The sequence below is a fragment of the Poecilia reticulata genome, chromosome 4 (assembly GCF_904066995.2).
Source record: "Poecilia reticulata chromosome 4, P_reticulata-male-v2, whole genome shotgun sequence".
In the NCBI taxonomy this organism is placed as follows: domain Eukaryota; kingdom Metazoa; phylum Chordata; class Actinopteri; order Cyprinodontiformes; family Poeciliidae; genus Poecilia; species Poecilia reticulata.
The window spans coordinates 23,922,725-23,935,737 of record NC_088833.1 but is presented as its reverse complement, the minus strand read 5'-3'; the positions used below and the strand labels follow the sequence as shown (position 1 = coordinate 23,935,737).

Here is a 13,013-nt window from a genome sequence, read left to right as displayed (position 1 = left end):
CTTCGTAAATTCAGACGAGCGGGAGAGATTTCCTTCTAGTCCCTTGCATCCATCCCTCCCTCTCTGCCCCTCCCTCCTCGCTGTGATCCATGTTATCATATGTCATTATAATGGCATTTCACTCTGCTAAACGACAGCCAAGGAACATAACCGCCGTTCACCAGAGGGCCGTAAATTAGACGACGGTCTGCTCTGCAGCATCGATTATTCTACGTCCCAAAGAAATACCGTCTGCTGTTCCCATCGATTACGCCGAGAGCTCCACGCCGGCCGGGCTGCGCATTCCTCTCTACTGAGTGAATGGCTTTCGCCGCCCGGCCGGCCGGGCGGCGAAAGCGGCAACGTGCTCCGTCCCATTCACGTGGAAACGGCTCTCCTGGATTGATGTTTCGTTCGCTGGCCGAGTCTGCGGCGTCACGGCGAGACGTGTTTTGGAGATGAAATCCCTTTGAGCAAATCCCCTATCGGAGAGAGCTGGCGGCAGGCCTCTCCAAGTACAGGATGTACAATTTTCTGCATCATATGAAACAAGATGTTTACTTCCTGTCCAAAAGTCCTGGCTGGACTTTATAGTAGTGCTGAAAAAAAAAAAAAAGACGAAAAGTATCTCTCCCCTTTATGGATTTATTCTGCTTCTGTATTTAGTTAGAATTTAATGCTTTGGATTATCTATAATTTATTAAGCATTAACAATATCTATCCAAACCAATCTGGCTTTGAATGAAAACTAATAAAACTTTGTTAAATCATAAATAACGACTGTAATCAACTGCATTAAAAAAAAAAAAAAGAGTTCAGTTCAACAAGCCACACCTTTCCTTCTTCTATAAAACCAAGAAGTCACTTAAAAAGAGCCAGTCTGATGACACGAAGCAGGCAGACAGAGCTCAGAAAGCAGCACGCCCGCTACGTGAGAACATTTAAGAACGGGTGAGAAATAATCAGTCTCGAAATCAGCCTATTAAAGGGCCGCTTAAAAGGTCTGAGGGAACCACAGCGAAAGCCAAAACACACAAACGTAAAAACAACATGAAGCAGTGGTGAACCTTTATAGGAGTGCGTGCATTACATAAACTGCTGATCAACTTATCCTTGAGGTCAGAAAGAACCCAGAAAAACATCTAAAGTTTTTAACAGTTTTCTCTCCGCATCATTTTTTTTTTCTTGTTCACGTAGAAAGAGAAAAACATCTTTTGTGGAAATTGCCTTTATTAGCCAAACCTCTAACCTGACCTATGACCCCCCAAACGCATCACATATAACAGCAGCAGCAGATTACATGTTCACTGAGACGCTGCAGCAGCAAAAGGTTCTACAACCTGCATTTATTGTTCACCATCCTGGTTTTCTTGTCGCGTTTATCGCCGACCTCACATGGCTGGACTTCCCATTCAGCGCCACTTAAAGGCCCGACGAAATAAAAACAGCGTTTTGGGCCAATTTCAGTGTTTCTGTGTGGATGGAAAAAAACGTCTCTGGCATCTGTGGGAGAACTCAGAGCTCAAAACCGCTGCTGACCAAAACGAACATCAAGGTCTCATATGTGCCCAAAAACTTCCTGATGATTCCAAAGACTTAAGAAACTATTCTGTGAGCTTACAAAACAAAAGGGTAAAACTTTTCAGACTGTGTCCCTCCAGACACAGCTTTCTGTAAAACTCGACAGCATTTTCAGAAAAAGAGCATCACATTAACAGCTGAATGGTACCAAAATGGCGGTCTGGACTAAATTTTGACCTGAATGCAAATTAATGGAACCAGGAATTCTGCTGGAAAATCCTGAAGGAAAACAATTTCTACCCCTAATATCAAGCATGCTGAGGGTATGCAGCAGTGCAATAACCTCATAAAGTGGCCTAATCAAAGTCTGGACTTGAATTCTCAGATAAAAAAAAAAAAAGAATGCGTCTGGGTGAATTGATACAAATCGGAAAAGACAGTTGAGTCAAAACTCGAGGCCAGGGAGCAGAAACACTCGATGGCAGCTGTTGCCGCAAAGCGTGGCACGGCCAGTTGTTGGGTTTAGAGTGGGATTACTTTGCTTGCACTCTGGGCCGGGTCGGTTTGAATGGCATCCCTTCAGAAATCGAATCATCGTGTGAAAACCGTGCCTTGTTTTCAAGTTCTCAGCACGACCTCGTCTGCAGTAAAAACCGTTTCTCTGATATTCCGAAACATTTAAACCTGTAAGGGTGTGGGCACTGCGCCACCTCCACACAGAATCGGACATAAATTCACAGTTTGAATGGTTTTTTTTTCCCCCACTGGCATCACGGCAGAAGGTGAGAAGTTCTTCTTGATCCACAAAGTCTGGCTGGACGATCCGGGCTCTTCTCCATACATCTGCTTCGAGTCAGCGACGAAACGTTTAAGCTATTATCATCTTCTGTTCTACTGCAACGTTGTCCGGATCATTTAAGCAAGTGAAAGTGAATCGGTGAGCGGCTGTTGCTCTCCTAAAGAGTCGCACATGGGCTCTCAGTGAGATTTTGTGATGGTTATGAAGTGTTTATGGAGGCTGAGTGAAGGAAAACAAACATTTTAATAAAAGTGCCAACAGCCCAAGTTATGAAATCAAGGTGTCTAAATCTAGCAATAGCAGGATTATAAAATCCAGCCAAAATGTCTCGTAAAGGCATTCCTCTTAAATAAATAAAAAAAATAGATAATTAATTGAATATATCGATTCCACTTTTTTCCTTTTAATGAACTTTTGGAGTTATGTTACTAAAAATCAGTCCTCAAAACATCTGGATTTCTTGAGAGAGTTTATAAAAGCAATAAAAATCTTCATTGAACGCTAACCGCCTTAAAGCTGTGAAACAAAACGAGAGTGACATCATGCAGCGTCATGGAAACGCGAATGATCATGGCCTTGTTTCCACTCTCTCATCTAAAAAGAATTATACATGATGTAAAACTGCCTCGGGGGGGGGGGATATCCACGCCTCCTGAACTTTTCCACATTTTGTCAAGTTATGGCCTGAAAACTTCCAGGAATTTTATTGGAATTATAAGTAACCTGACCAGCGCTACACGAAACATCACTTGTGCTCGCCCCCTTTAGTCCGATACCCCAAAATGAACCAAATCCCTCAAGACGTCACCTGATTAGCAAAGAGAGTCAATTTATGTATTTATTGTTGAAATTACTACAGTCATTTTGTGAAGTCATGAAAACATGTTGGCTTAAACTGAAACAGGGTCCCAGAAAAATGAGTTAGATTGTGAGGTTGTAACATGAGGTGGACGATACGGACTCAGGATTTTATCGTAAAAAATTATTTGTCGCTTCTTTTTTAGACTTGATCTAAAACAGCATTCAAATAAATAAATAGATAAAATAAATATGCCCTAGTCATGAACATTTTTCCTATTTGAAATCTTCTGCAGGACGCCATTCACTTAAAGACACTTAAACTGCACACATTACCTGCACTTAATCAGAATTTTAAACTTACTGATATTTATTGATCCTCTTGTGGAACAAACAGAGTGACGAAATGGCAAAAAAAAAAACATTTCTGATAACGCTGTCACTTTTGTATCGAGATAATGATGAATCTAAATTCTTATAAGAATTTTTTTTTATAATAAATGATTGGACTTTTTCACATCGGTACGAAATCTTTAGCGGAGTGCTGCACCGAGTTCACCTTCACACAACGTTCAATGAAACTAAATGGTCAGAGGGCGAAAAAAAAAAAAAAAAAACAGAAAAAAATGGGCTGGAAGTCAAAAACACTATTGCATAACTCGAGGAATTGAGTTATTTAACATTTTTCCTATTTGGGCTGTGAACAGAGCGAAGCGGCAGGCGTGCCTGAAGACGTACGCCCGGCTGCTTTTCCCATTATGCAACGAGGACGCGAGGAAGACGGCGGTGGAAGCTCAAGCAGAGTTCCCTTCAGTTGTAGCGCCGTGGGTTTTCTCGGCGAGACGGAAGAAAAGCCAGAGTGCCTCCATGGTCCGCTCTGCTGGGTCACCCTGAGAAACACACCCTCTGCTCCTTCTCAATCGGACTTCTACTTAAAATATCCAGTCCGGCTCAATTTCACCCAGACTACATTTTCATTTTGCACCGTTAACTTCTGAACACGCTGGACAAACTACGGGAAACTAAACATAAGCCAGAGCTCCAACTTTTCTTTTGTTTCCAACTAAAAGAAAAGTTTTTTTTCTTTTAGTTGGAGCTAAAAGAACAACAATGAATGAAAGCGAGTGCTGAACTCAGTTTCCAGCGTCACACAGATATGTTGCTGCATGCTGTTTCTCCAAGTCTGCAGCGGTAAACCTTAAACCCTGCTAATCCGGGCCTGCTGTCAAAAAGGCCCCAGCAGCTCAAAGGGGAAGACGAATGAGATCACAGTGACTCTCGATGGGCCAAATACCAAGAAAAGGTGGGACAGCCTTCATCTGCATAGCTGTGATATGTACACCGGGTTTGGTTTGGGGGACTCTGGTTACTGATAATAAAAGTTGAAAGCAAGTGATTGGGCCACAAGATAGCAGATCTTGGAAAATGGAAGAACTTTTGACCTCCAAAGCTGATGATAACTGATGAAGTTTTATTTGACTTATTTCCATTTTCATTTCTTAGAACAGGTCAAGTGAGGGCAGTGTTTTTTTTTGTTTTTTTTTAGACACAAATTTCCAAAATATTTTTATAATACTGAGAATTTGAGCAAAATCTATTAAGTTTCTACATGCATCAAACGCAGACCGGTTTCTGAAAGTTAAGACTTTTTAAAGACCTTTTTTAAGACCATTATGAATGAAATTTAAGACCTGCATCACGGCAGAAATTTGAAGAAAATTATACATTTTACAATTCTCTCGACAGCCTTAACCCCGTAGAGTCAAGTTTTTTTTTTGTTTTTTTTTTTACACGGAATGCTGAGCATCGCATGGGTTGGCAAAAGAAGTCAGCTGATAGCGAAGGCAAACATTGCCCAGCCAGCTGGCTATAGGTTTGAACTTCGCCACAACAGACAAAAAAAAAACTTTGCTATCGAGCTAGCAAGGCTATATCAGCAGTTAATAGCTATTAGCTAGTTAGCAGTAGCCTCAACCATCGCAGAAAACAATGAAGATGTGACTCAAACTTGATTAAAAAAAAACTAAATAGAATTTAAGATCTGTGACAATTCCACACTTTCAAAAAACACTCACACTCACTGACACAAACTTATGTTTATTTGAATTCAATAAACCAAGTTTCCCACCACGAGTTGGACGCCCCTGACTAGTCGTCCTATCAATGTTGGACACCTCATCCGTCCCTGTGCCACACCACAACCCAACACTAAATGGGGCTGAGGTCAGGTGAGTTCACGTGAGGTCAGACAGACGCCTTCAACAGGCAACACCACTGAGTATTCATGTCCACTATACTGCTGTGAACCAACCCACCAAACCAGTGGGGGACAATGTCTGTGAGCAATAGAGACGTACTCTTTGTTTGTCATGTTTCCCCAACTCAAATACAGGCTGATTAACACACATAGTCGATTCGCTACATGCGGCCAGTCAGCGTATTATCATCATAGTGCCTCACTTTTCACATAAGCAGACACATTTACTGCTGACAGTAAGATACAAGTCAGTAAACAGGAGCTTTTACAACCTCGACTTTACAGTTGTGGTGCACCCTGCCTTGATCTGTTACATGCAGCCTCAATAAAATACGGTAAAATATGCAACTGTAAAAAAAAAAGTACACTACAAAATCTTACCAAGTACTTTTGTTCCAGTTTCTAGCAAATATCCTAATGCACTTGAAATAAGACATAACTAACTTCAAAGTAATTTTTCAGCAGGAAACCAGAGATTATTTTAAGTTAAAAAAAGAATCTTTAATATTGATGTAAAAGTTCTAGTTCCAGCAGCATAATTAAGGAATTATTGATTTAAAACAAGCTCCTATGTCTTGTTGAAAAAGTACTTATAAGTTAGTTCTGTCGTATTTCAAGCGTATAAAGACATTTGCACTAGAAACTAGGCCAAAAATACTTTGTAAGATTGTCCTTTTGCAGTGTTGGACGATTCTGTTTCTACTCCAGAGGAATGTTAAGAGCATTTTTATCGTCTTCCGAGTTCACCAGAACTCGTGGTTTCTGATGACTAATGCTGACTGGACTTGGTATCCGGCGGATATTGGACAGTCTGATGGCGAAGTCTTTAATCAGGCAGCTGGCTCCTGTTAACGGCCGCACGACAAGCCGTGAGGTTGGCGAATGGCACGATTACGATGTAAGCCGTGATAAGCAAACACTTGACAAAACAATGTTCTCATCTTTCTGCTTCCAGCTTCACTGTAAACTTTGACCTCAGATCAATGCATGGAATTAGCTATTAATTACTGCAGTCACTCTTGTGATATTCTTATTACGCAACATTAATATTGCAATAAATCTGCAGCATACCACTCCTGTTGGTATTAATTAACAGGTTGTTTTAATATGACTAAAACAACTGGCTTCGTAAGTTATAATCATCCACAGATGTTCAAGATTAAATCAATGAATGATGAAACATTTACGGCGGAGAAAACAAGATTGTATTGAGCTGGATCTCTGGCTGCGGAAAACCAAACTGGCTCTTTAATAGAACCAGTAAAGAACAGACTCCTGGTTTAGCATTGGCTCTGCTTGATTAAAAAAAAACAAACAATTACCGCATGCAACTGCTGTTTCAGGTCATGCTGCGCCTTCTTAGAAAGTTTAACCCAACCCAGTCCTGGGTTTAGCATGCTCACTTCTGACAAGGAATTGGGAATGGAAGTGAAAATTGCTTTTCAAATGTTGTCAGTGCTCAAAAAGCTCCCTAAAGAATAATTTTATGACTAAACCAAATCCACCTAACAGGTTAAAACATCCCACTTACAAACCTTTAACAAAACTGATGTCTCCCCCCCCCATTTTGCAAAGTGTGAAAACCCTGAAGTGTGAAAACTAGCTAAAATAAAAGTACTAAAGCTAATAATATCTACACTTATTTGTTTGATTATAAAAAAAAATACACATATAGGATAAAGTTTGTAGTTATTAGCCCGAGAAGCCCAGCTAAAGCCTCTCACTCAGTAGAGAAATATATTAATTTAAAGGTGTTGAACCATATAGTTTGGTGACTCACGTCTGGTTGGATGGCTTTGAACACAGGAGCGTCCATGAGGGTGATCTGGCCCTGAAGGAGACAACACAGCAGATGTTAAGTCACAGCTTTCCCCAATAAGAAACCTCCAACATCAATACCGTTGTTAACTGTTTTTACACTGACAATGTACAACTTATTCAAGCTAGACCAGACGTCTGCAACCATAACAGTCAAAGTGGATATTTTTTAAAGTTGTTTAGAGCAGCAAATGTTAAATGAAGTTTAGATTTTATTTTTGATGAATATTTACCATACATTTTTGAAAACAAATTAAAACCTTTGTTAAAAAAAAGGATGGAATGTCGATGCAACTATGTAAAAAGAAAGAAAATGCATATAGGCTCAACTTAATTACAAGACAAATAGTCATTATCTACTTTTAGTGTCATTCTCTTGTAGAAATTCAGTGCAATCATTACATTTAAAAAACGGAAAAGCTTCAAAAACATGAGTTTGTTCATATGTGTATCTTTAAAAATATTAAATGTAGTTCAAGTTTTGAAGAGCCTTTGGTGATGGTCCAAAGAGCCACAGGTTGCAGACGCTTAAGCTAGACACTTCTCGACGACTAGAAAACGATTCATCGAGGTCTAAGAGTGATTTTAAAACGTTGAGCACATTAGAAATGCCTCTAAATCTTAAACGAAGATCAGACTGCCATCTTGTGGTCACAAATGGCAGAACAAGCGATTGCAGCAAAACCAGTCCATTTTAACCAGAGATCAAGGTAAGATCCCCGTTTGAATTATCACAAAAGGGAATTGGGAATGGCAGAATAAAGCCCGTAAAGTATTACAAACGTGACTCTGAAGTTTATTTAGAGACACCATTGGAGAGTGTGTGCAGTGGGAGCTGAGGGAATTCCCTGAGTGCCGACTTGGCACTGCCAAACATCATTAATTATTGCTGCTCCAGACCTCATTTCCTCTTATATCGCTCCATCTCAGCTCAGCACTTCCCATCCGAGCTTACCGAACACTCTGCTTTTAAACACTCGTACGGACGGTTTAACTAGGCGAACGGAAGGAAGCGGCAGACCACTTGGAACTGGACTCACCGCATACTCCTCGGGAGTGACCTTCAACACGTCGAACACGACAGCGTCGAAACTCTTCTTCAGCTCGGAAGAGACTTTATCGCTGAGAGACTCTGAGCTGCTGCTCTTCTGCGAGGGAAAAGCAACAAAGTCAGGAATTATGGACAGATTTTTTTCTTCTCCATTATCAAATAGAGACTTACCATTTTTCTTTGATTATTGAAAAATTTCTGCTCATTTCAGTTTGACATGATTTCCTGAGGGTCGTAAAGAACAAGTGCATAATGGATAATGTACATCCTGGTTCTAACTACGTGTAGTCATCTATATTGGGTGTCTGCAACCTTTACAATCCAAAGAGCCGTTTTGGCCCGTGTACCAGGGCCTCATCAACCTGAAACCAGGTTGATGAGGTCAACCTGGTTTCAGGTTGACCTCATCGACCTGAAACCAGTTTAGAGCCGCAAACGTTACACAACCTTTAGTAAAAAAAACCCCCAAAAAAACGTGTATTAAAAGAGGATTAATAACATTTCTTCAGTAGGATGGCGTTTGTGGGAAATGATTTAAAACAATAAAAGCACTTAGTTTTAAACACAATGATGAGAGAAAGAACTTACAGCTCTGGAGAAAGTTAAAAGAGAACTTAAAGTGACCAGTTTCTCTGATTTTACCTTTTACAGGTTTATGTTTGAGTAAAATGAACATTGCTCTTTTATTCTATGAACTACTGACAACATGTCTCTGACATTTCAAGCAAAAGTGTTGTTTTTATTTGCATAAAATAAGAAATGGTCAAAATAACAAAACAAAACAAAAAAAAAAGATGCAGTGCTTTCAGACTTTAAATAATGCAAAGAAAACAAGTTGATATTCATTTAGAAGCAACAATACTAATATTTTAACTCAGGAAGAGATCAGAAATCAATATTTGGTGGAATAACCAGGAGGTCTGTATAGTTTGTTCTTTCTAGATGCTGGAGAAAAATTACAATTGTAAATCAAGACATTGTCTTTTTATGAAACTCAAAAAGAAGCGAATTTAACGTCTTACATTAGTCAATGTGTTTGTAAGCAAAAAAAAAAAAAAGATGATGCGGGCGCGGCCTTACCTCAGAGGCTGTTGCAGCTGTGTTGGAGATGCTTGATTGGCCATTGGGGAGGTCCATCATTCCCATACCATCGAGCTTCAACGCAGGAGACCAGTCATCGCTCTCAGCTGCAGTAAAGCCTGCTCGGCCTCTCTGGACAGAAACACAACATCTCATACAAAGTCCCCGTCGTTGCTGAAGGCTAACCCTACAGTGCAGCACCAGCACCCCCTAGTGGATGAAATGGGAGTATTTATCACTCGTCTTGAGATCAAGTCATTATAACAGCTCAAACTAAATGTAGCCTTTAAAGAATGATCATTTGTGATTGTGATAAGAGTGTGTTGTAGGCTCAGCTGCCATGTGGACGGCCACTTTCACGGTCGGTCTTTACTACACTTGAGGTCAACAGAGCAGAAGGAGCTTAGGCTTGAGCATTAGCAAAAGATCTCACGCGCAAGGAGTTTGGAGTTTGTTACGTTCAGGGCACAAAACGGCTTAATCGACCTCATCGACCTGAGGCGCTTTAAAAAAACGTTTTAAAGCACCGCAGAGATGAAGAGGTTGTTTTTGTGTTTCAATTTATAAACCACACAAAATAAAAAGGTTTACGTTGAAAATTCTGGCTAAAATTTCTGGGTTAAAAGAAAATAAATAAAAATCACAACTTTAACCTTTTCAAGGAATCTAGCCCTGTTGTAAATAGACTGAAATTCAACTTAATGACATTTTCACAAGAATTTATTGATAAATACTTTTTCCAGTTAAGGACTGAAATCACCTTCAATTTTTATTTTTTTTGTCTAAAAATACAAATATATCTGTGCACTCACAGTAATTTTGTTGCATCTTAATGCTATTCAAACAACAGATGTAACATCACATTTATGTCTTAAATGCACCAATACTGACTCATAAGGAACCAACTTAAACTAATTATTTTTACTTCTTTAAAATAAAATTTTTACTTCTACTTTAAAATAATAGTTTTTTTTTTTACCTAATCTGTGTTCGTACCGTTTAAAATCCTTTTCATTGACAACTAGAAGGTGCTGGTTTGACTCGTTTCCAAACGTTGCTGCACATTGCCGGTCAGCTGGCTGAAAGAAGGCAACAATACTTTTACATCACTTCCTTTGAAAATATTCCCAGTCGCTTAAGAGACGCCATGGATTGAACACTAAAGGAGCGCCACCATCACACTTACTGAGGTAACAATGATAATACTTATAGTTGGAAAACTCCCAGCCAACTTTAGAATCATGAATTCACTTTAACTACAAATGAGATTAAATCTGATGTATTAATCCAAAGACCGACTTGTAACACCTGTTTGCATCCTCCAAACTGCTTTTCTTTCCTTTATCAGAAGATCAGAAAAGTGAAACATCATCAAGTCGGTTCCAACGTGTTGAGCTGAGAGAACGAGACCGTGTGAAGTTACGCAACAGGTTAGTTTAGATGATCAGACGAAATCCTAAGTTCTGCTATCGATTAATATCAACTGATCTTGTTTGACGACCCCAGAGTGCATTTTCCCCTCGTGAATGGATTGTGCTTTAAGGACCATTAGCAGGCTTCACCGCCACTGCCCAGCAAAAAGCAAACAGCGTTGCATCATGCGAGCTTCCCTCCGTCTGTCGAACAGCAGAGCCTGATTGCACAGGAAGCAATCGCTCCCTTGTGTTTACGAGTCTGAGTCTGTCGTTTATTAAATCTCATGTCTGTAATTATCTTTCTTTACTTCCTGCTCCGATACCTTATGGATGCCTTGTTCTGCTCCGGACCCAATAATTTAGATTCTTCAGCACACTAAACATCGTGGTTCGTATAAATACAGATATGAACAAATTCCTTTTCCTCCATCGGTGGCGAGTCCTGAACCTTTTTTTGTGTGTCGTGTTTCTTTAATTTTGTTTTTGCATAACTTTCTGCAAATGGTACAAAATCTGTCCGAGTTGTGTATTTTTGGATTGAGGAGTAATTTTCCATGATTGTTTTCTTTTCCACTGAAATATGATTCCCATTTTTACTTTTAACTCCCTTTGTAAATCTTTTCTAAATGATGTTTTTCATATTTCATAAACTGAAAATATTAATTAGAATGAATAGGACTGAAAAGAGGGAAGAAAAAAAAACGCTATTAAAGGGGTTGGTAATTTAAAAAAAAAATATCAATATATTGAGGAGAACTAAAATTCATAATGACTTTTACAAATAAACGTGGATATTTAACAACTTTTAAGCAGAATCACCGCAACTGCAAAGATTTTTTTTTAAATTATTTTTCCAGTATCAGAATCACATAAATCCCCCTTTAAAATTACACTTTGTATATACGCAGAAAAACAAATTTCCACTTTTTATCATAAATCTAGAAAAAAAGAAACATTCTAGTTAGCAGCATTTATATCTAAGGAATATTAGTTAATATAAGTTGACAACCTTAGTTACTAATTGTATTCATAAAAGAAAGAAATATTTCCACTGTAATCATCAAAACTGAACAAGACAAAACTGAAGAAATCAACAACCGTAAGAACCTTATATGTGTTTTTATTCCGCTACCAATAAAAAGCTCTGATTCTGAAATATTCTTCAAGATGATGGTGAAGAACTATTAAAATACCAAAATGACATTACCTGAGAGGCAGAAACACTGAGTCACTGGAAGCAAAGCATCACATTTAAAAAAAAAAAAAGGAGAGAAAAAAAAAAGCTGTCCATACCTAGTAGATGTGTGTCAGATGCGCATAGTGCCAGAGGGGAAGCTGCTCGTTTCTCTGTATTCTCTTGTCTCTGTCTCTATCGGGTCCACTCCTTCTCAGAGGTCTGCTTCTGCAGCCTGGGTGGAAGAAAAAGAGAGAGAACCTGAAATTGGAAAGGAAGGCAGCAGGATTGTTTTCTAGGAAAAGAAAAAAAAAAACACACTGCAGTAGCTGCAGCATGTAGCACCCAGACCAAAAATCCCCAATAACACATCATAACTCACACCTTATTATATGCTCAGCTCTGATTGTCCCTACATTACCAAAAGTGGCCAGTAGGTGGCTCACTATGTCCAGGGATCACAGCTCATGTGATGAAATGAAAGCAACATGTGCCTGCTGGCAGACCAAGGCTGGCCTTTAGACTTCATACAGCGTCTCAGATCTCCTCTTCATCACGATCAGCAGCTGATCAAATGAAAGATCAACATTCATACTAATCAAAGACATCTTTAAGGGCTTTGTTGGCCAAATCACTGGCCTTTCTTTCTGATATTCTACCTTTACAACAACAACAAAAAAACAGTGGATTCACATTTTTGAAAGGTAGAAAAGGTTTATAACAAACTGGGTTCATAAAGTCGCACAGCAAGGCTGACCTCAGCGGTGTAAACGCTCCAGGTTAAGAGCAGGTCTCTGCTCGTCAGTTGTCATTTATTTCACCTGGAGCTGCTCGTCAGCCCTGAACTCAACCAACCGTCCTCCAAGCGGCTTACGGCTCCTTAAAGGAGCAGTACAGGTTTTGGGAAGTGAATTTCCAAGAAGTTATCAGCGACCAGACACGGAGTTAGAAGTACAGAAACGAGTGGAAACAATAACATAATAAGGTGAACCATCCAGCCAGCTGCTGTATATATATCGACTTGGTCCTGCGGGCAGCATCTGATTTAAGATGCAAAATACCTCATTAAGAGGTATTAGTTTCCACTGGAATACTATTAGTGCGGATGAGAATTTTTTCCA

The 13,013-nt window shown here is 39.5% G+C and overlaps 1 protein-coding gene across 8 annotated transcripts in view; it reads right to left on the bottom strand.

The window, feature by feature from the left end:
* The window catches only part of ralgps2 (Ral GEF with PH domain and SH3 binding motif 2), a 99,465-nt gene that overhangs the window by 63,277 nt on the left and 23,175 nt on the right, over nucleotides 1-13,013 (bottom strand). For 7 of the 8 annotated variants that reach the window (XM_081606507.1, XM_081606509.1, XM_081606508.1 and 4 more), the window contains 4 exons: nucleotides 12,012-12,127; nucleotides 9,304-9,435; nucleotides 8,213-8,320; nucleotides 7,135-7,185 (listed from right to left, as the gene is read on the bottom strand). In XM_081606507.1, the coding sequence (XP_081462633.1) occupies nucleotides 7,135-7,185; nucleotides 8,213-8,320; nucleotides 9,304-9,369 (225 nt within the window). In that variant the 5' untranslated portion in view covers nucleotides 9,370-9,435; nucleotides 12,012-12,127. The remainder of the gene's footprint in view (nucleotides 1-7,134; nucleotides 7,186-8,212; nucleotides 8,321-9,303; nucleotides 9,436-12,011; nucleotides 12,128-13,013) is intronic. The other variant, XM_008407327.3, reaches the window with a different exon arrangement.